The sequence below is a fragment of the Ctenopharyngodon idella genome, chromosome 14 (assembly GCF_019924925.1).
Source record: "Ctenopharyngodon idella isolate HZGC_01 chromosome 14, HZGC01, whole genome shotgun sequence".
Lineage (NCBI taxonomy): Eukaryota > Metazoa > Chordata > Actinopteri > Cypriniformes > Xenocyprididae > Ctenopharyngodon > Ctenopharyngodon idella.
This window is the reverse complement of record NC_067233.1, coordinates 5,745,687-5,768,452: the sequence shown is the minus strand read 5'-3', so window position 1 is coordinate 5,768,452 and position 22,766 is coordinate 5,745,687. Positions and strand designations below refer to the sequence as shown.

At 36.8% G+C, this 22,766-nt stretch overlaps 1 protein-coding gene across 9 annotated transcripts in view; it reads right to left on the bottom strand.

Moving 5' to 3' along the window:
- mid2 (midline 2) overlaps positions 1-22,766 on the bottom strand; it is a 148,262-nt gene that overhangs the window by 22,333 nt on the left and 103,163 nt on the right. For 7 of the 9 annotated variants that reach the window (XM_051918462.1, XM_051918466.1, XM_051918465.1 and 4 more), the window contains 4 exons: positions 18,861-18,926; positions 16,755-16,850; positions 6,709-6,816; positions 1,071-1,219 (listed from right to left, as the gene is read on the bottom strand). In XM_051918462.1, the coding sequence (XP_051774422.1) occupies positions 1,071-1,219; positions 6,709-6,816; positions 16,755-16,850; positions 18,861-18,926 (419 nt within the window). The remainder of the gene's footprint in view (positions 1-1,070; positions 1,220-6,708; positions 6,817-16,754; positions 16,851-18,860; positions 18,927-22,766) is intronic. The other 2 variants (XM_051918468.1, XM_051918471.1) reach the window with 1 other exon arrangement.

Below are 22,766 nucleotides of genomic sequence, written 5' to 3'. Positions count from 1 at the left end.
AATATTTACTATCACTTTTTATCAATTCAACACATCCTTGCTCAAAAAAATTAAAACAAATTACTGACCCCAAACTTTTGAACGGTAGGGTATATTGTTATAAAAGATTTTTATTTTAAATAAATGCTTTTCTTTTTAACTTTTTATTCATCAAAGAATCCTGAAAAAAGTATCATTGGTTATAAAAAAAAAATTAAGCAGCAAAACAACAACATTGATAATAAATCAGCATATTAGAATGATTTCTGAAGGATCATGTGACACTGAAGACTGGAGTAATGATGCTGACAATTCAGCTTTGCATCTCAGAAATAAATTATATTTTAAAGTACATTAAAATAGAAAACCATTATTTTAAATTGTAATAATATTTCACAATATTACTGTTTTTTTCTGTATTTTTGAGCACATTAATGCAGGCTTGATGAGCAGAACATAAAAACATTAAAAATAGCAATGTTTCCAAACTTTTGAGCGGTACTGTATATAATAAAATATTATATTCAATAATATTTTAAAATAATGGCATGTAGCCATTAAATATTGACATATTATTCAATATTATACTTATAAAAATATATAAAATATTTATACATATAATGTTATATATAATATGTTTATTCAATTATTATTTCATTAAGATACAGAACAACAACAAAAACTGTAAGAGCAGTAAATAGTTATTTTTTCTTCTTTGTCAAATCCATTTGGAGAGGTGATGATCAGGCTTATAATAGCAAAGGTTTGATAAATGGCATTCAGACAGCACCAGAGAAATCACAGCTTGGTCATCATGCGTCACCAATAGTGCCGTCGGCGCACACAGACCCTGTTTTGTCAAACGCATGACATCACAAAGTCTTTCTCCACACCTGAAGCTGCACAAATTTTGTTAAATATTGAGTCCTGAAGGCATATTTTGAATTATTTTGAATATAAGCCACAAGCAACAGAACGGAAAGGAGGGGGCGGCACTAGGAAATGTGCAGAGTAGCTGAAAGTTGCCTTCACGCTGGCAGAGGTAAGAAGTGCTGGCAGAGACAGTGACAGTGTTACGTTTGCGGTCTCACCTCTCAGCCACATTCCTGGCCGTCTGGAGGAAGCGGGCGTGGTCGTTCTCCTTCAGGCTGTGCTCAGCCTGTGTGATGAGGGCACTCGAGCGCTCCAGACACTGTCTGCAGTTCGCAATCTGCTGAGCCAACTTCCTCAGCTTCATCACCTACACCCACACACATGCACATTAGAATCTATTCACATTGTTATATGAGAGATAAATGTATGGAGCTGTTGTCGCAACTTGCTAAGCTATTGATATTACAAATGTTTATGTTCAAAAACTCATTATTGCCCTTGGCTCATCATCACAGCTAAATGATCCCTTTGCTTTGTTTGCTTTTTGTGTAATTACAGCAGAGAAACAATAAAGTGATGGATTCTAATTCTTTAATTCTTAAAAAAAAACACTTTTAACAAACTTATATAAATGCTGAATTAGCACTGTTAAAGAAAAGGAAAATCTAATGCATATTTCATGCTGTATTGGATGTCTGTAAAAAATTTGTGAGCCAAATCAATTACACAAAGTCTCAGAGATGTTATCAAGAAAAGAGCATGGCCAAATTCAGACAGCTGTGCAAAGAATCTCATTTAATGTTGAAATAGCTTTAAATGTTTAAAATGTCTAGTGTCTGGCTGGATAGCTTTTCAGATTTCCCCTGTCCATCTTGTATAAAAATCATCTTTCTGCATTAATATAGAATTTAACTGATGTGTGGTCACAGGTGAGCTTATTTCAGCTACTTACAAGGACTTCAAAAGCTTATCTAATTGGAATTTACTAATTAGATTCAATGTGTTGACTAAGTTTTCCATTTTGACTCGTGTTTTGAAGTGCTTTGTTTGCACTGATCCAGATTTACTGTATCATCAAGTTATTTTTTGGTAACACTTTAGTATAGGGAACACATATTCACTATTAACTACGACTTTTCCCTCAATAAACTCCTAATTTATGCTTATTAATAGTTAGTAAGGTAGTTGTTAAGTTTAGGTATTGGGTAGGATTAAGAATGTATAAGGTCATGCAGAATAAGGCATTAATATGTGCTTAATAATTACTAATAAACAGCCAATATTCTAGTAATATGCATGCTAATAAGCAACTAAAAGACCCTAAAATAAATGTTTTTGAAAAAAAAGTGTCTTGAATTTGAAATCAGTGCTGGCTTGGTGCTTAGGAAAACATTTATTATTATCAATGTTGAAAACAGTTGTGCTATTTAATATTATTTATTATTAATAAATAATATTAATTATATTATTTAACATTAATGTTTTTACTGTTATTTTTGATCAATTTAATGCATCATTGTTGACAAAAAGTATTATTATTGTTATTATTTTAATTTGAACCGTTGTCATAAGTAGTAAACTCAGTGCAGGCTTCCTTGTTTACGTCCGAACGCCAACTCAGTATTGGCCGAAGCTGAACATGTGAGCAGCACGACACATGCATGTGATGCTGACACAGGATCCGGCCAATAATGAGCCGGCATTCGGACGTAAACAAGGAAGCCTGCACTGAGTTTACTACGTATGACAACGGTTCAAATTGTTGAATAAAGTCATTATTTTTGTTTGGTTTTTGCGCACAAAAAGTATTCTCGTCACTTCATAACATTAAGGTTGAACCACTGTAGTCACACTGACTATTTTAACCATGTTTTCAACTACCTTTCTGGACATCAAAAGGTGCAATGACGTTGCTGCCTATGTGTGGATCGGATACCCTCGGATTTCATCAAAAATATCTTAATTTGTGTTCTGAAGATGAACGGAGGTCTTACAGGTGTGGAACAACAAGAGGGTGAGTACTTAATGACAGAAATTTCATTTTTGGATGAACTAACCCTTTAAATATGAAACCTACTGAGTTGAATTAACAGAAAAAATACAAGAATTTCCAGCAATCTTATATATATATTTGCCATAATATAAAATACTCATAGCATGAAATAAGATTTTGCTCATACCGCCCACACTACCTGACCACAGATTCACTATGAATTAGCTTTACTTCACATAACCGCATGTTTCATGAGCGTATACATTATATATTCTTTTGCAAAGGAATGAGATACATTAGCTATGCTTCCTCAATAAGCCAGTTAAATCGGTTAAGCAGGATCTAGCCTATGCCACAGTGTAATTCAATAGAGGAATGGAACATTTGACAGGAAGGAATCATCGGAGGCATTCAGATAAATCAAGAAACAAGGAGAGAAAATAACGATGCTCTGTGCCGCAGTGGATTGCATTAGATCAAATCCGAATCTGACCCCATTTCTTAAAGACAGCTTCAAATGATTTGCTTTGATCAGATGGTTTACAGCCAAAAACTTTTGGAATTTCAGGACGGCATTAAAGAAATTGGACTGCATCAGAAAAATAAATAGAAAATCATTCAAAAACAAACCAGGCTGAACAGCCAAAGCCTCAGATCAAATCTTACAGACACTTTGCATCTGGGTTTATGATTCCAAAAGCCTCCTTAATACTAGAGATACAGGCACTTTGTGCTGGAGCTGCATTACTGATGTTTGCAAAAGGCCAGACATAATCTCATGTTGCAGGCTGTGCATGTCAACTCGGGGCTGCCGCGCGAGAGTTCATCACTGAAGGCCTTACGTAGACACTTCTGATAGAGATTACTGCATTTGTCCGGGACTCTCACATCACATTACCGAAAAACAGAGAACCACAGGCCTGTCTCGCGGCTCAAATCCCCACTTGATAAGAGTGTGAGTACAGGCTGTCAAGTTAAAGTGCCTGTGCACTGCCTGCTCACTGTCAAACACAAAACACTACACACACTGCACACAGGTGAACTGGAGCACAAAATCTGACTCTTCAGTTCTGCTGAACTGAATGCACTGAACTCCATTTCTCCATTTCTGTGAGTTACGCATTATTTTCACATTCACAATATTTCCAACATTTTTGTGGGCAGATGATTACAAGGATTTGTAATGAGACGAGTTTGTAAATAAATGCTCAACTGCAGTTTTCTGCTAAAATAAAAGCTCAAGGGTTTATCTTCTGACAAACTAAGAAATTAGGACAAATGTATTGTAATGTTTCTACTGTAGTGTTAAGTAAAGTAATATGCTTATGAAAAATTTATTTTCATTTATTTACAGTGCATTTGTCATAGGGATAATACTAATAATATAAAATTATTATTATTATTATTATTATTGGTATTTATATTATTACTATTGATTGCCTTCCTAAAACACCAGTGTGAATATAATGTAGATGCCATATAACAACAAAAACGTTGTGAATCAACTTTGAACTCTCAAAGTGCACCAGATTGACGCATTTAACTTTAAAATGTAGAATATTTTCTTACGGTGGAGCTAAAGTCCTCTATAGAGGGACTGAGGTCCATCCCCCATAGTCTCTCTCTCTCTCTCTCTCTCTCTCTCTCTCTCTCTCTCTCTCTCTCACACACACACACACACACACACACACACACACACACACATATATATACATATATACATTTCTTATTATTATAAATGTTGGAAACAGTTTTACTACCTACTATTTTTGTGAAAATCTTGTGTAACATCTTAACATCTTTAATCAATTTAATGTGTCCTAGCTGAATAAAAATATTAATATTAATTAATATCAAATCAAATAATTTAAAATAACTAAATTTACATATATATTAAACTTTGGTTTATTTTATTGTTATTGCCTTGTACATGTCCTTAAGAGCTTGCATTTTGGTTAAAAACACCTCTTATCCACAATAAAATTCCTATTACACACTTAGGGCCCTATTTTAATGATCTAAGCACATGATCTGAAGCGCATGGCACACTTGGGGCATGTCCGAATCCACTTGTGCTAGTTTAACAACGGAAAAAAATGGTCGGCGCACCAGGCGCATGGTCCAAAAGGTTTGTTCCTAGTCTCTTAATGAGCCATGGGTGTAACGTGCAATAAACCAATCAGAGTCTCATCTCCCATTCCCTTTAAAAGCCAGTTGTTCTTGCACCGTGGCGGATTCGCTATTTACAAGGCGGAATTTGCAAACGGAAAGACTGAACGCTTCTCCAGAGAGGAATCCATTTATTTTTAATATTTAAAAATGTTTGTGTGCTGCTGCGTATCCTTGTGTGTGTAACAAGCAGAGAGTACGCACGTTGTGCACCCACCTATAGGCGCATATTTCTAACACTCCCTTTAAATAACAAAAAAATACCGCGCCATTGACTTTAGATCAGGTTTTTGTTGGTCGTTTTCAGTTGCCTCAAAATAGCAATGTGCCTGAACACACCTAGTTTTCAGAGGCGTTTCCATGGATGAACAGATGGGTGCGAGTGCATTTGCTATTTAAACAACGTGCGCTGGACGTGAAAATGATAACTGTGTCAGGCTGAAACTAGCAAAAAACACTTGCGTCATGCCTGGCGTCGCATTGCGCTGGGTGTATGATAAGGCCCTTAGTCTCTAGTGGTTTGCTTTAGTTTAGGTTATAAGTGCGATGCAAAACTAGCATTTCATTGTTTACATTCATTTTAATTCAGGCCCTTGTAAAGTAAAAAAAACTTTAGTTTAGCATTAGTTATATTGGTGAGTGTCTATTCTTTAGTGTCCCAGAGGAGAACAGTGCTGTCCAGTGTGCTGGCCTGCTGTTTATGTTTTCACTGGCGAAGATTATCGAGGCCCGGTTTCTGTTACACAAGGGAAGCTTCTTAAGTGAAGCCACATGGCCAGAGTCCGCTTCAACCAGCCAAGCTTCCTGTCATAACTTCAACAATCCTGTTCAAGAAGTATCTTTACACTTCACTGCAATCTCACTCAACGGCCTCCTAACTTTGGCCTCTGACAAGATCTCTACAGCCCTACCACATTATTACTCATCTGCACCAGCTGAACCTTAACATACGCTCAGAAGAGATTAAAAGGGGGAGTTTTTAATTCACACAGGGAAAGTATGCTGTGATTTTCCCTGGTTTTTCTCCATCTTGTCATCAGGCGACACATCACCCATCTCTCTGAACAGCGTAGGGTCCAACAGAGCCTGACAGTCTCTCTCTTTCTATAACAGGGGGAGTGACACGTTCTGAAAGATGTGTTAGAAATGCCAGCACTGTTTTTGTGCGCCGTGTGACATATTGTCGAGAATCAAATTCAAGTAGGTTTCTCTAAGTGAGTGAAGGCTTGAGCTCTGACAATCTGTTTCTCTGCCATGTGTATGTCTTAAAGGAAACATTCACCAAAAATATTAAGTCTGTCATTATTATTTACTTACTCTCATGTTGTTCCAAACCTGTATGACTTTCGTTCTTCTGCAGAACATAAAAAACGATGTTTGGAGGAATGTTTTTGTCAATACAATGAAAGTCAAAGGGTACAAAACAACACTGATATTCATTATATGGACAAAAAACACTGAAACATTTTTCAAAAAAAAAAACTTCTTGAAAGACATGAGTGTGATTAAATGATGAAATTTCCATTTTTAGGTGAAAATGAAAGATGCTAACTTCCACCTTGATGTTTATAAATTAAAAAAGCAATCGAAAACCTTCCTAAATATGACCCAAGTGCGAGATACAAGTCTGACTTAAAATTACAATTCTGGCTGCCCTAATCTGTCTCGGTGGTGCAAATAGAGAGAAACTGTACCTTGGATTCTTTGATCTTGACAGCAATGACCTGTTTCCTCTGGCGAATTATCTCCACCAATTCATCACACTCCTCCACCAGCTTGGCTTCATGCATGGCTGTGTTCACCTGCAGATAAGAGCAAAGAGTTTCATAAAGAAATACAATGGCACTTAATCAGTCTCCCCAGTTTCCCCAGACTCTCTGCTTCAGTGTATGCAAAATGTCCTGTCTGGAGTGACGTGGACCATGTCATTACGGAAAGGAGACATTCCAGACTGTACTTCAATTCCTTCCTCAGATCACCCCTGTAATTAAACAAGGTAGTGGTATTCCATCAAAGATTCCTGTACTGCTCTCTTAAGATCCCGCTTTTTCACTCTACTACCCGATCCATACACAAACAATTAATTCACACCATTCTTTATTACTGTCAAGGCTTCGATCCCATTTAAAAAAGCAGAGAAGCCAAGGAGAGCACAAACCCAACATTTAATTGGATTTTAGCAAAGCAACTTTGGCTGTCAAACAGTATCCACTAGCATAGAAGAAACCTGTTCAATACCGGACAAACCCCAGAGATTAATGGTTTTAAGCAGTGTCTATAAAATTAAGAGTGAGTGCACATGTCTTTAAAGGATTAGTTTACTTAAAATGAAAATTACCCCAAGATTTACTCACCCTCAAGCAATCCTAGGTGTATTTGACTTTCTTCTTTCAGACGAACACAATCGGAGTTATATTAATAATCACCCTGATGCTTCTAAGCTTTATAATGGCAGTGAACAGAAACCACCTGTTCGAAACTCAAGAAAGTGCACCCATCCATCATAAACGTACTCCACACAGCTCTGGGGGAGCCAAAGTTGAGCATTTATTATCTTTTTAATGATTCGCCTTTGCCGATCCCATAATGCCTGGAGCAATTCTACCACTCAGCTACGCCAGATAATAGATTAAAAATAAGCCAGAGGACAGCAACCTTCTCTCCCTATCTGCCACCATCTCAGAGCGCTCTGCATCAGTGGACGAGTGCAGTGATGGATGTCTCCTGCTGTTGATGTGTTCCTTATCAGACCTCTTAGCACGTCGTCCTTCCACTGGGGATTAAATACGGCCCCCATAGCTTTTCTAGGGACTATAAAGGAGTCTTCTGAGGTTGGTAAGGATGTGATGTGTGACCCCACTTTACTGTGGCGCCCTCACCCTAAAAGTCTGACTCACCTCGCACTTTGGCAGATTCATGCTGACACCTTGAAAGTGTGGTGCTGCGCACAGATGCTTTGTCTACGCATTTAGACTGTCCTGGACTGGATTAATGTTTATTGGACACTTGGGAAAGACTCTGCGTCATTGTGGATTGGGATCCTGTACCAAAAAAACCTAGTGATTTAGTCTGCAATTCCTTATAAATGCTGTTCCATATTTAACTTAGGAAGAAAGTGTAACACCTCTCACCGTTCAAAACGAATACGCTACGTCCTACACCTTCCGTATTCAACCATGTTAAATATGAATATTTTTCTTACACAAATGCGTTGCTTTGCTTCAGAAGACCTTTATTAACCCCCTGGAGCTGTGTGGAGTATGTTTATGATGGATGGATGTTGAGTCTTTAAGGAAGTTTAACATGGATTTTGTTTAAAAACCTAATATGTTGAAAACTGTAATTGTTAAGTTATATATATATAAAAAAAAAAGGTCCCGAAAGACCAAGCTAGAACATTCAAAACTACATTGCATTGAAGTAAATGCAATGTAAATGAAGCTTTGAATACACTAGCTTGCTCCATCGGGACCATTTTGCAAATTAACATAGTGCCTTTGTGACATTTTGCAATGTAGGCCATATAACAAAGTAGACTTGCATATCCTGAAGGAAGACCAGTGCTTGAAATGCTGAAAATATATTGAAGTAATAATGAAGTAATATGATAGCTTGAAAAGTTATACATCAAAATATAGACAAAAAAGGGGGAATATGGTGAGATGGGAAGTAAAACAATACTGAGGGTTAAAAAAAGTAAGAAAGAAGACAAATAATTTAAACATTCTAACAGTGTCAATTCAATACGACAAAAAATATAGATACAAATACATAAAATTAGATACATTTACACACACACACACACACACACACACACACACACACACACACACACACACACACACATCGTATTACTGTATATAAAAAAACAAAAATTTAATAAGCAAAAAACTAAAAAACCCCATCCAGAATATTTGAGCTATTTAAGCAATATCCATATCCATTTGCAAGTGCTATACTACAAAAAAAAAAAAAAAAACAAGAGTAAAAATCATCACTACTTTTAGTCTTGTTATGCAGTAAAAATATCTCAGGATTCTTAAACCACGATAAACTGACTTGAGAAGCAATAATAAAACAATAGTAAAACAAGACAAAATAAGCTACTGACTAAAAAACTATTTTTGCTGTATTTCATTCCACAAGAGCAGGTTGTGGGGGGAAAAACTGTGCACATTTAACCGAAAAAGACTCAAGAATGCCTGCACATATCTAAGCAAGTTATTTTCGGATTATGCCCAGATAGTGTGCACTGCATGTAATGACTGCGGCAAGACTCATTATTGACGAGGCTCATCAGTTCCTGACCTTTATCTCTTCATACTGCCACATCTTTAATCTGCTAATCCACAGGGCGGGAAAGACACTGGCCGCTATAAAAAGGTCGTTAATGAGCTCCAGCGGTTCACTTTAGGTACATAAACAACCTAAGTGCTGTTGAACAGATGCCACTGAGCAGAGATCTGTTTTTTTTGTGGCAGCTCTGATTACTGTGTATCTTTCCCATATGCTGACAGATGGGGCAGGTCTGAGTGCTCTAAGTGCACGGCTGTACAAGGCGCTCCTATGGGGCCTGTCTCATCGCTGGAGAGTCCAAGTGGCCCTGTTAAAAATGGATGAGGGAGAGGCATATGCATCACAGTGTGGCGGCCCTCACCACATTGCTGCACACATGTCCACTCGGTGGAACAGCAACAAAACAAAGCGTCCCTTTGCACCGCAGGCCTAATAACCCACAGTGGCACAGAGAGAGCACCTGGAATGTCAAACAAGGGAGTGATGGAGTTCAGGCTTCAAATCACCAAAACTAAAATGGAAATTCCCAGCTGAAAGTGCAAAGTTCCCCAGACACCTTCAGTCCCGTGACAGAATCACTCATGAGTTATTTATACACAGACTCTCTTAGGACATTTCCCAAGACACTTTTGTTTAATGGAATCCATAGAAAACTTTACCATAGATGCTATGTTTCATACAGAGCTTACAAAGAGCCCTGTAAACATCCTTGCAGATGTTCCTCTGATACTACACGGATGCCGAAGGGTCTGTTTGATGTGTGTTTTCATCTGGATAACGTCATTTGTAGAGAGTTTGCATCTGCAATACGTTGCATTTGTTCACTGTCGAATGTCAGTTGAACTATATTCAAGCAGCTGTTTCTGTGTGAATCTGAGATTTTTCAGATGTTAGCAGATGTGACCCTTAAAATAGTGATGCGTTCCAGATGATGCACTTATTGACTGACATCTTGGGTCATCCCCAGCTATATACTATAGGGGAAAGAGAATATTACAGATTCAAAGTAATGATATGTATCCAATACAAGTCAAAGTTTTATACAAGTTTTATAACATCACATTGTTCTCAGTGTGTTTGAATGACACACAAACAACTGAAAACTGTTTATGAAGATGAATATGCAGCTTAACTTGAATGACCCACATTATAAACCGAACGAATAGCTTTCTGCCTCTCACATATGGGTTGTCCTGTGAAAATGATTGACAGGCAGAAAGCACCTCAAATCTTTTTAGTTGGCTAAATTGGGTAATAGGGGCATTTTTTTTTAAATTATTACATAAAGACATAATTTATAGCATATTCACATTCTATTAACAGCATATGTGACATAATGTTAATGACCAAGGAAGATAATTCTGATTCCTATGCTTTTTGGGTCTTAGTTTGGCCACAGTAAAGCACTTACAATGGAAACTCAACCACAGCACTATTACAAGAGATTTAAAGAGATAAACAGCTATAAATTGAAACTTTGCCATCATTTACTAACTACACTCTAAAAAATGCAGGGTTAAAAACAACCCAAGTTGGGTTGAAAATGGACAAACGCAGCTGGGTAACAAGCTGGGTAGTTTTATTTAACTCAACTATTGTCTAAAAATTACTATATGGCTGGCTTAAAATGAACCCAAAATAGGTTGGAAATTAAAAATCAGACACATAATTGACCGTTCGCAAAGACCCGCCCCCTTTAGTTACTGTTGCTATGTCCGACAAGCCATGCTGATCTCACGCCACACATCATGTTCTCACACAGTGAAAAATACATTGCGGAGCAAAGAGGACACTGACAACGCGTCGACAAACAAGACAGAGCAGGTTACTTTTGATATGAAATTCAAATTTCAAATTTTGTCATTTTTAAAGAAATTTAAACAATAAATACCATTTTGTGGCTCTTTAATGTGACATGACAGATCGCTGTAGCACCTCAGTTTAAGCGGCTCGTGAACCGATCATCTCTTCATTTATAGCATCAAATAAACATGAATGAACATCATAAGGAATGTTGTTTCAATTGCGGAAAGACGTCAGTACACACCATTTTTCAAGTTCAAGTCCACCTATTTTTAATCTGCTCACTCCCCTGACTGCTTTGTCGGACAAAATGGTGGATTCGGCGTTATAATTGGTTAAATCTCCTGTCAATCAAACTCCTCGCGAAGGGTCAATTACTAGAGGCAACAATAATAATCAAAAGGTGAATATTTATTAATAAGCAATTTAATAAATGTTTATTGTTTATTTATTATTCATTAAACTTATTAATAAATGTTTATTTTTTAAACATATTAATAAATGTTAAAGGGTTAGTTCACCCAAAAATTAAAATTCTGTCATTTATTACTCACCCTCATGTCGTTCTACACCCGTAAGACCTTCGTTCATCTTCAGAACACAAATTAAGATACTTTTGATCAAATCCGATGGCTCAGTGAGGCGTCCATTGACAGTTAATTTACACTTTTAAATGCCCAGAAATCTACTAAAGACATATTTAAAACAGTTCATGTGACTGCACTGGTTCAACCTAAATGTTATGAAACGACGAGAATACTTTTTGTGCGCCAACGACTTTATTCAACAATATCTAGTGATGGGCGATTTCAAAACACTGCTTCATGAACCATTCAAACCATTCAATAAAAATATTCATAATTTTAACTGTAAAGGTGTTTAAATGGTCCTTTTTAAGGTGTCAACAGAACTGAACTGAATATACTATGCACTTTATCATGACTACAGGAGTGAAGAGCAATATAGCATAATTTAACTGGATGCTTGAAAATCAAACTCTAGATGTTGCATTTTGATGCACATTTTCTGTTTGTGCCAGTTCATTTATACATACAGTACAGTGGAAGAACGAAGTTCATAGCTGAAGGATTTTGGGTCAAACCAAATCTAAGACATTTAATTTGCAGTGGCCCTGAAATCTGCCTTAACATTATCACACCTCTTTCATTTGATCCTCAATAATTTACTGTGCCATTCAAATAAACATGACACAGCAGGCCTGGCCTTCAAGAGACACCAGATGATTGACAAGCTGTTCAATGAACATTCTTACAACAGTCAGTCCTAAATAATTGATCTAGATTTTAATAATTAAGTAGAAAATCACACAGAATGCAGTTAAACCTTTATTTTGGATTGGTTTGACAGTTTTAAATCACCTTTAGGCTGTTCAACTCCAATATATATATAGCTGGGGATTTACTCCAGAAAGCTGTATTTAAACGCTTTAAATTATACGCCCTCTTCCACACTAACTCACTCAGCTGAGGTGTGAGCTACATTCTTTGTGTGCTCAAAGCAGCAGCACAGTTTTTTTTTTATGTGCGGTTCAGCTCAGGTTAGAGACGTGCAACGCATGCACTCCCCCCGGGGTTCAACAAGACTGATTCAGCTAATGAAGTAACAATGCCTTGTCACCTGCTTTCTTTTCTCAAACAGCAAGGACAACCATCCTGACAGAGTCATTAAAAAGGACTCTCACATTTGAATATCCCTTGTGCCTGATTGTCTTAGTGCTGATCTTGAGTCATATTCGGAGTTAGAACAACTTGTTCTCCAAATATGCTCAAGGTGACATCAAGCAAAGGCCTAAATATATCCCTGGTGCCTTGTTTGTCTTGTATTTAATAAGCTCTGATTCAAAGATAAAGGGTACTAAATGACTTTCAAAAGGACTGTTTATCATGTGTGCTAATGTGTATGCATAAATGCATAAATACCACATCACTACCAAACGGCAGCTGCAAATATAGAATTCATGCGCCAGAGAAACAAGCGAGCAGCCAAAAAAAAAACTTCTGTTTTTGCGGTAGCTCTGTATATTTCTACGGCATCGCTGTTGATGAGTAATCAGCTGGTGAAGTGGATTTACTTATTGTAGAGTTAACAAAAGCTATCATTAGCATTGCAATGTTTGAAGCGGATGTCATAAGTGTCAGTAGACGGGGAAGATTTTAAAATGGGAAGAAATGAGAATACTTTATGTGCACAAAAACAAAACAAAAATAATGACTTTATTCAACAATATCTTCGGTAACACTTTATTTTAGGGACTTTTAACTAGTTGCTTATTAGCATACATATTACTAGAATATTGGCTGTTTATTAGTACTTATAAAGCACATATTAATGCCTTAATCTGCATGACCTTATTCTACATTTTTAATCCTACCCAATACCTAAACCTAACAACTACCTTACTAACTATTAATAAGCAGTAAATTAGGAGTTTATTGAGGGAAAAGTCGTAGTTAATAGTGAATATGTGTTCCCTATACTAAAGTGTTACCATATCTTCTCTTCTGTGGCATTCTCTTACGCTGTTTACGTTCAGCGCTTCCAGGTTCTACATCAGAATGCTGGCTCATTATTGGTTGGCTCCTGCATCATCATCACACACATTCGTCGTGCTGCTCACGTGAACAGTATCTGCCAATAATGAGCCGGCGTTCTGACATAGAACCTGGAAGCGCTGAATGTAAACAGCATAAGAGAATGACACAGAAGAGAAGATATTGTTGAATAAAGTCATTATTTTTGTTTGTTTTTGCGCACAAAAAGTATTCTCGTCGCTTCATAACATTAAGGTTGAACCACTGTAGTCATGTTGACTATATTAACAATGTCTTTACTACTTTTTTGGACCTTGAATGACGGTAATTACATTGCTTTCTATGGGGGATAAAAAAAAACCTCTTGGATTTCATCAAAAATATCTTAATTTGTGTTCCGAAGATGAACGAAGGTCTTATGGGTGTGGAACGGCATGAGGGTGAGTAATTAATGACAGAAATTTCATTTTTGATTCCCCCTTTCCACCAGCACGAACCGGGTGCTAGTTCAGAGCTAGTGCTAGTGCCAGTTCGGAGTTGGTTCAACTGATGAGCCTTCTAAGAACCAGTTTGCCTTTCCACGGACTAGAGCCAGCACAGAGCCACTTTTACGTCACTGTATACGTCTCATATTTTACTGCAAAGTTAGCGCTGCAGCGCCAAACACAAACACACCAAGCTTGTTCGAGGTGCATCGGCTTCTCACAGAGCGATCGGCGCATGACATCAAAGCACCGCGAGAACGATCCAAAAAAGTCGTATGCTCTACAAACGCTCCCATGGACCTGCGGCACTCACCCGCCGATCGGTCCGCGCTGCTCCGATGCACCTCAAACAAGCCTTCCATCAACAATGGCGGACGCTTCGCTAATATTGATGCTCATGGCTTTGCGAACCTACATCGGCATCTAAACACGGCTCGCCATAATTTGTATATAGACAGAGATTACAATCGAGCTGCTATTAGCTGGATTAGCTGCTATTTCAAAAATGGCGGTCACATGTTTCTTGTTGGTCACGGTAACCCCGTCCCCGGCCCCTGAGGCAAGCGGTTCTTACTTCTAGCCCAGCAATGTTTTGGTGCTACTTGCGAACCACTTTTCCTGGTTCGGAGCTGGTGCTTCGGGTGTCGAAAGACAAAGAACTGATTTGAAACTAGGCTTTGGCTCCGAACCAGCACTCAAACTTCCTTGGTGGAAAAGGGGTATGAGTGAACTAACCCTAAAAAAAAAAAAAAAAAAAAAGAAGAAAAAAAAAAAGTGGATTTGATGCTGAAGAAGCATTTCTTATATATATATATATATATATATATATATATATATATATATATATAGATAGCTTAATTTCTGTGGAAATTGTGATACATTTTCAAAAAGAAAATATATATAGCCTTTGATTTACCATCGATTTTCACAAAAAATTATCATAACATTTTATTATCAGCTATTGACAAAGACTTTACACTCAAATAACACAAACAATGATGTTTTTCATGTCATGATTGACCACATGGTATTAACATTCACAGTGAGCTGTAGAAAAAGTATGTGATTTAATAACAGCCCTGCAACTGTTTTATCACATTCCAGAGATTTTTCTAAGTTTTAAGCTGACACCCTTAAGACTCTTCTTGACATCACTCAGCATTCAGTGCTGAACTTTCTCCATTTATAGACATTTTTATGGACTGATGGCTAACTTTTAGAGAGATTTCTGTGCTTAGCTTTAAGCAAGTTGAAATTCTTAACCTTCAGTGCTCGGACATCTCTTTTATTTGAGGTATGGTTCACATCAGGCAATAATATTTGTGAATAGCAAAGTCAAATTTGTTTTATGACTCTGACCAACACCTCCAATCTTGCCTCACTGATTGGATTACAATTTAGCTTTAGGAGAAGTTATTAACAAATACATTTTCCACTTTGCACTGTGAATCTTTACATGCTGTGTTCTGTAAAGAGATGTAAATGTATAATTTTGTGCATACTATTAGTTAAACAAATATAAGGGAATACATTTCTGCGTGTACAAGCCACTGTCCAGACCTCTAATGAACTGTACAGCAGGAAGTCTTTTGCCTATTCAAGGTTGTTTCTCTTATGCTAACCATGAGTTCATTTAACTGAGTGAATGAATGTAAAGTCTCTTTTATTCACAAAAAAAGCTTTTACCTATCTGCATTCATATTGATATACTCTTGGAGGCTCTTCTAGCCTTTGGCTTAGCAGTTAAATTAAAAGAAAATGAATATCAATACAGAACAGAAGTCAATGCAAAAGCTTCTCATACAGGAGACCAATGGACTGTGAATAAAAAAAATAAATACAATAAAAATAGTTATTATAATCTATAAAGTTATAAATATGGATATTTTTCTTACAAAAACACATCGCTTCACTTCAGAAGGCATTTATTAACCCAATGGAGCAGTATAGATTACTTTTATGATGGATGAATGTGCTTTTTTGAGCTTCAAAATCTCGGATACTATTTACTCCCATTATAAAGCTTGGAAGAGCTTTGACTCTGATTGTGTTTCACTATAAGAAGATAGTCATATACTACTAGGATGGCTTGAGGGTGAGTAAATCATGGGATAATTTTCATTTTTGGGTGAACTATTCCTTTAACAGTGGTTTGTGAATGTAGATGCTTTAATAACAAATAATTTATCGGGAGCGTTTATGCTGGGATGTGTAGGTTGTGCGGCGACACGTAAATTGAAACTATTATAAGGAAATTTATGTATTTCTTAAGGGGAAGCACATCTCCTTAGCCTTACCCTGGAGTTAGTTCACCCTCCACCTATGGCAACAATCATAAATAATAACTTAACTCTCAAATATACATTAATCTTTACATTTTGTAACTGCATCCCTGGAATAACCAAGAATCTGAGAAGCATTTGTTGCTCAAGGGCAAGAAATCATTGTTGTTACTAAAAACAAAATGTCAACTAATTTGTTTGTACAACTGTCAAAAACACATCTGCAGACGTGGGGCAAATAACTGAGGTGGAAAGAAATGAGCATGAAGATGATGGTGATGTGAAGGATGAAGATTATAATGATTCATTTGCCTGGACTCACCTCCACCTGTTGACAAATCTGGATGAGTTTGGCCATCTGGTTCTCCAGCTCACTGTTCCTCTTCACCAGATTGGTTAAGTTATTCTCCAGGGTTTGCTGTTGGAATGACAGAGATATGGCACTTAGACAGAATGAATCACTCTTTCTGTTTGACACAGACAAGCTATGATATATCCCATCAAGATATGATGTATACACTACAGGTCAAATGTCTGGGGTATAAAGAAATGAATACTCTTATTCAGCTTACTCACACATTAAATGAATCAAAAGTAATAAAAAGGAATGTCCCTGAGCAGCAAATCTGCATATTATAATGATTTCTGAAGGATCTTTTGACACTGAAAATGCAGCTTTGCCATCACATGAATAAATTACATTTTAAAATACATTAAAATAGAAAAAAATTGTAATAATATTTCACAATATTACTGTATTTTGGATCAAATAAATGCAGCCTTGGTGAGAATAAGAGACTTCTTTCAAAAACATTAAAAATTCTTATACACCCCAAACATTTGAATGGTAGTGTATACACTCTAAAAAATGCTGGGTTAAAAACAACCCAAGTTGGGTTAAAAATGGACAAACCCAGTGGTTGGGTTAAATGTTTGAACAACCTACTAAATATTGATTAAAAATGACTATATGGCTGGCTTAAAATGAACCCAAAATAGGTTGGAAATTAAAAATCAGACACATAATTACTAGATGCAACAACAATAATCAAAAGGTCAACATTTATTAATAAGCAATTTAATAAATGCTTATTGTTTAAGTATTATTCATGAAACGTATTAATAAATATTCATTTGTTAAACATTAATAAATGTTAACTTCTAACCTATTTTGGGTTCATTTTAAGCAAGCAATAAATTAACTTTTAATCAATAGTTGGGTTAAATAAAACTACCCAGCAGGTTGGGTCAAACATTTAACCGCAATTTTATGCCATTAAAAGGGATAATAAAAAAATGACATCTTACGGGTTTGGAACAACATGAAGGTGAATAAATGACAGAATGTTCACTTTTGGATGAACGATCCCTTTAATATAACAATGAATGTACACTTCCAAAATGCAGTGTTTAAAAACAGGCTTTTACATTTGCAGTTGAAAACTGTATCACATAATATATATGCTCTCAAAGGATTTAAACTGTGCTTTTTAAGGGCGGCAGATTTTTTTCCCCCCACTGCTCCCGATCTGTCTTTTTCATGAATTAAGGAGTAACGCTATGCAGATGACAATGTTAGTGTAGGTGCGCATGGATAAATCATACAGAGTCCACAGAGATCCCACAAAGACGGATTAGATTCAAAACAAGCAACTAAACAGCAAATTAGTTCCACATCACAACCACTAATCGTCACTAACGAGAAACTGTGTGCGCTGGGCTGAGACTTTACACTGGGGGGGGGGGGGGGGGGGGGGGGGGGTTGTAGCAATTAAAGTTTAATAAGAGGTTTGAGGTCAGAACTTGTGTGTTTGGGTCACTGTGAGACCATTTCTTTAGCTCATGAAAAAGGGACTGGCATGTCAAATATCGCACAGTAATGGGATTTTACACTACATACAATCGATTTATGAGGGTGTTGAATTTCACCGGTTCTGAATTGTGAGACATCACAATGGCGAGAGGCGGAGAACTATGTAATTAGTTAAAATAGTTGCACATGCTTCACTACAACACAAGTTGGAAAGATAAAGAAGGAAATCGTAGCGACAACTCAAAGAGAACCGCCCCGCCATGCTACACGAGCAGCTGTACGAAGTGATGACCCCCACGGTGGGATTAATGGAGAGAAAGACATGAACACAGCGCTGAGATGAACAGCTGATATTAATGACATGAGAGGAAACAAAAAGAAGCCCAAACGGACTGAAAGGAAGGAGCGATGGGAACAACAACAGCGACAACATTGGCATACAAAAGCGAGAACAGAGCCTTTATGTTCTCATGTTTTGTGTTGTTTGGCTATTCATGCATATGTGATGCAGCCTGACCCTGTCCACCTGCACGTCCCTCACCCCCCATCTATGGCCTGAGACGCTGTCTTGCACACATCCAGTACATAGATTGTAAAAGGCAGCCGGTGACTCACCGCGGCGCTTGTCTTTGATGCCTCCATAACCGCTTCAGAAACTCTGGCAGGGCTCACTTGAAAAGCCTATGAACACACACACATACACACACAGCCTTACTGGTCTGGCCTGCAGATGGACGGAAGTATTATTGTCCCTGCTCTGTCCGACGACTGGTTTTCAGCCTCTCTCGTGCATTATCTCTCTTGCTCTGCCGGGTAAATGGGTTGGAAGCACCTCGGAGCAGGTGAGGGTGTCTATGTCGGACTGCCTATTCTCTGTGTGCTGATAGCTTGCTTTACTTGGGGGCTTGTTGCATCAGGCAGTCGCAGAGGCGCTTGTTTGGTGTGTCAGCATTTTAAAATTCAAACTCACCCGGCAAGGACAGATGGGGGTCATTAATTAAAGACTGAACAGTCGAGGATGATTTATACATCAAAACCAAGTATCACCTCCCAGGAGACAGAAGACAAGCTGCCGAGGGTGTACAAGCTCGAAACCCAAATGGAGAAACAGAGAGAGGGAGTGATAGCGAGAGGATGGAAATGAAAGGAAGGATTGAAAGAAGGAAGGAAAGAATAAAAGAAAGAAGGAAGGTTAGAAAGAAAGAAAGAAAGAAAGAAAGAACAATCATTACAGACAGAAGGAAGGAAAGATCCTTATGCTTATGTCTGCTTATACTGTAATGTCTTTTAATAGCACCTGATTCACTAAAAGACTAAAAGATAGATGGATGGATGGATTAAGGACAGAAAAGAGAGAAAGAAAGAAAGATAATGCAAAAGGAAGGAAGGAAGGAAGGGAGGGAGGAAGGAAGGAAGGAAATGAAAAGAAGGACTGAATGAAGTAGGGAAAGAATAAAAGAAAAAAAACAAAGAAGGAAGGATTGAAATAAATGAAGAAAGAAAGAAAGAAAGAAATTAAAGGAAGGAAGGAAAGAAAAAAATAATGCAGAAAGAAGGAAGGAAGGAAGGAAGGAAGGAAGGAATAAAAGAAAGAAACAAGGAAGGAAGAAGACAAAGAAAAAACATAGAAGGGGAAGGAAAAGGAAAGAAAAGAAAAGAAAGTGATAAAAAAGAGAAGGAAAGGAAATGAAATTATATGAAAGAAAGAAAGAAAGAAAGAAAGAAGGAAGGAGGGGGAAGGGAGAGAGAGAAAGCGAAGTGGCACTGCAGTGGCCTCAGGACAGCAGGCCTAGTGCGGTTTGGGCTGAACAAGTTTGAAGTACACTCATTAAAGCAGACACTAGACTTCAAAGACAGACAGAGCCATGCAAGAGGAAGTGCAGAGAGGAAGACAGACCAGAGAGAAAGAGAGAGAGAGAGAGAGAGAGAGAGAGAGAGAGAGAGAGAGAGAGAGAGAGAGAGAGAGAGAGAGACTGAAGAGACAGAAACAGACAGAAAACTCTGCTCTGTCTAATATGAAACAAGCGCAGAGCTGCAGTACACAACTGACACTGTGGAATGACTGACAGGAATGAAGCAATGAGTGAGTGAGAGTGAAGGATGCCAATGACTTACTATCTAGGCTGCATTTTGGGAGGGATTTTCTAACATTGAATGATGTCAGTTTACAATTCTGACTTTATAACTCGCAATTCTGACTTTATATCACGCAATTCTGATTTTATATCACACAATTCAGACTTTATATCACGCAATTCTGACTTTATATCACGCAATTCTGACTTTATATCATGCAATTCTGACTTTATATCACGCAATTCTGACTTTATATCACGCAATTCTGACTTTATATCACGCAATTCTGATTTTATATCACACAATTCAGACTTTATATCACGCAATTCTGACTTTATATCACGCAATTCTGACTTTATATCATGCAATTCTGACTTTATATCACACAATTCTGCATGTAACTCGCAATTCTGACTTTATATCACACAATTCTGCATGTAACTCGCAATTCTGACTTTTATATCACGCAATTCTGACTTTATATCACACAATTCTGACTTTATAACACGCAATTCTGACTTTATAAATTGCAATTCTGACTTTATATCACGCAATTCTGACTTTATATCATGCAATTCTGACTTTATAACTTGCAATTCTGACTTTATATCACACAATTCTGACTTTATATCACGCAATTCTGACTTTATATCACACAATTCTGACTTTATATCATGCAATTCTGACTTTATATCACGCAATTCTGACTTTATAACACGCAATTCTGACTTTATATTACACAATTCTGACTTTATATCACGCAATTCTGACTTTATATCACGTAATTCTGCATGTAACTCCCAATTCTGACTTTATAACTCGCAATTCTGACTTTATATCACGCAATTCTGACTGTATAACTCACAATTTTGACTTTATATCAAGCAATCCTGACTTTATAACACGTAATTTTGAGTTTCCATCTCGCAATTCTGACTTTTTCTCAGAATTGCGTGATATAAGACGCAATTATGATTTATAAAGTCAAAATTGTGAGACATAAATTCTGAGAAAAAAGTGAGAATTGCGAGTTTATATCAAGCAATTCTGACTTCATAATTCACATTTGCAAGTTTATATCAAGCAATTCTGACTTTATAACATGCAATTGCGAGTTTACCTCACGCAATTCTGACTTTATAACTCGCAACTGCGACTTTATATCACAATTCTGAGAAAAAAAAGTCAGGATTGCGAGATGGGTCAATGCCGTGACGTGTCATTTTTTGGTCCAAAGGCCTCAATAATAATACTAAAAAACAAAGATATGACATCCAAATGTATGTAAGGTAGTACAACTAGATCTCTTTTATTGAATCCAAAAGGTTTTAATTATATTTTGCTACATATAAAGGTATTTTAAAGATTTTGAAGTGTCAAAAGGTCATTCAGTTTAACAGTCCAAAGGCCAGTACAGCCATTTCATTTGTGATTAAAATATCTTAAAATGTAATAAATGTATATATTTTTTATTCTGGCATGATTTTATAACATAATATATCAAGCAAAATGGTATTAAAATTATGTGTAGAAGTCATTGCTTTGCTATGAGAAAGAATGTCCGGAAAAATTAATTTCATTGATATTATACGGAGTAACCAATATACAGGGACCATTTTGGATCAAGTCATGCGGTCAATATCATGTGACAGAATGCGACTTCATTCAGACACCTGCAAAGGACCACATGGTAGTGAAGCAAAGTAACTAACTCTCTCTTAACTATTTGAAAAATTCATGTTTTCACTTGCTCATACGCATGTCCCGAAACATCAGGTAACATTTGGTACAACCGCTATAAAACATGGAAAATGTTGTAATATTTTAAAAACTTGTACTAAATATAAAATGTTTAATTGTCCTTTGTTAGCTAGCTAGCAAGCTAACTAGCTAGATATCAGCCTGTTAGCATTGTTTGAAAATATCGTCATTTGGTATAACCAAAAGTGTCATTCGGTAAAACCGAAATTTTTGACTTTTTTGGTGACAATTTTTTTTTCCATCTTGTAAAAAATGTCAAAAGCAGGTTTAATTGATTATAAAACCACATAATCTCATTGTTAACACTGAATAAAACTTCAAAATTAATTATATCTCCATTGTTTTCTTTGTTTTTTTTACACTTTTAAAAACCTTATTCGTCAATGACCCAGATGTAAACTCGCAATTGTGAGAAAAAAGTCAGAATTGTGAGATATATATATAAAAAAAAAAAAAAAAAAAAACGCAATTACATTTTTTATTTTTTATTCAGTGGCGGAAACAAGCTTCCATAGAAATCAGCTTTCACAACAACCAAACAAATCAAACTCGGTCGGAAAGCTGTAGTCCAAATGATTCACAGTTTGATTAGACCTTGTTATCAGATAGGAGATTATCCCAGATACAGAGGGAAGTTGAGATGTACAAGATATTTGCTGAGTTGCCGTTTGATGCTTGCACTGT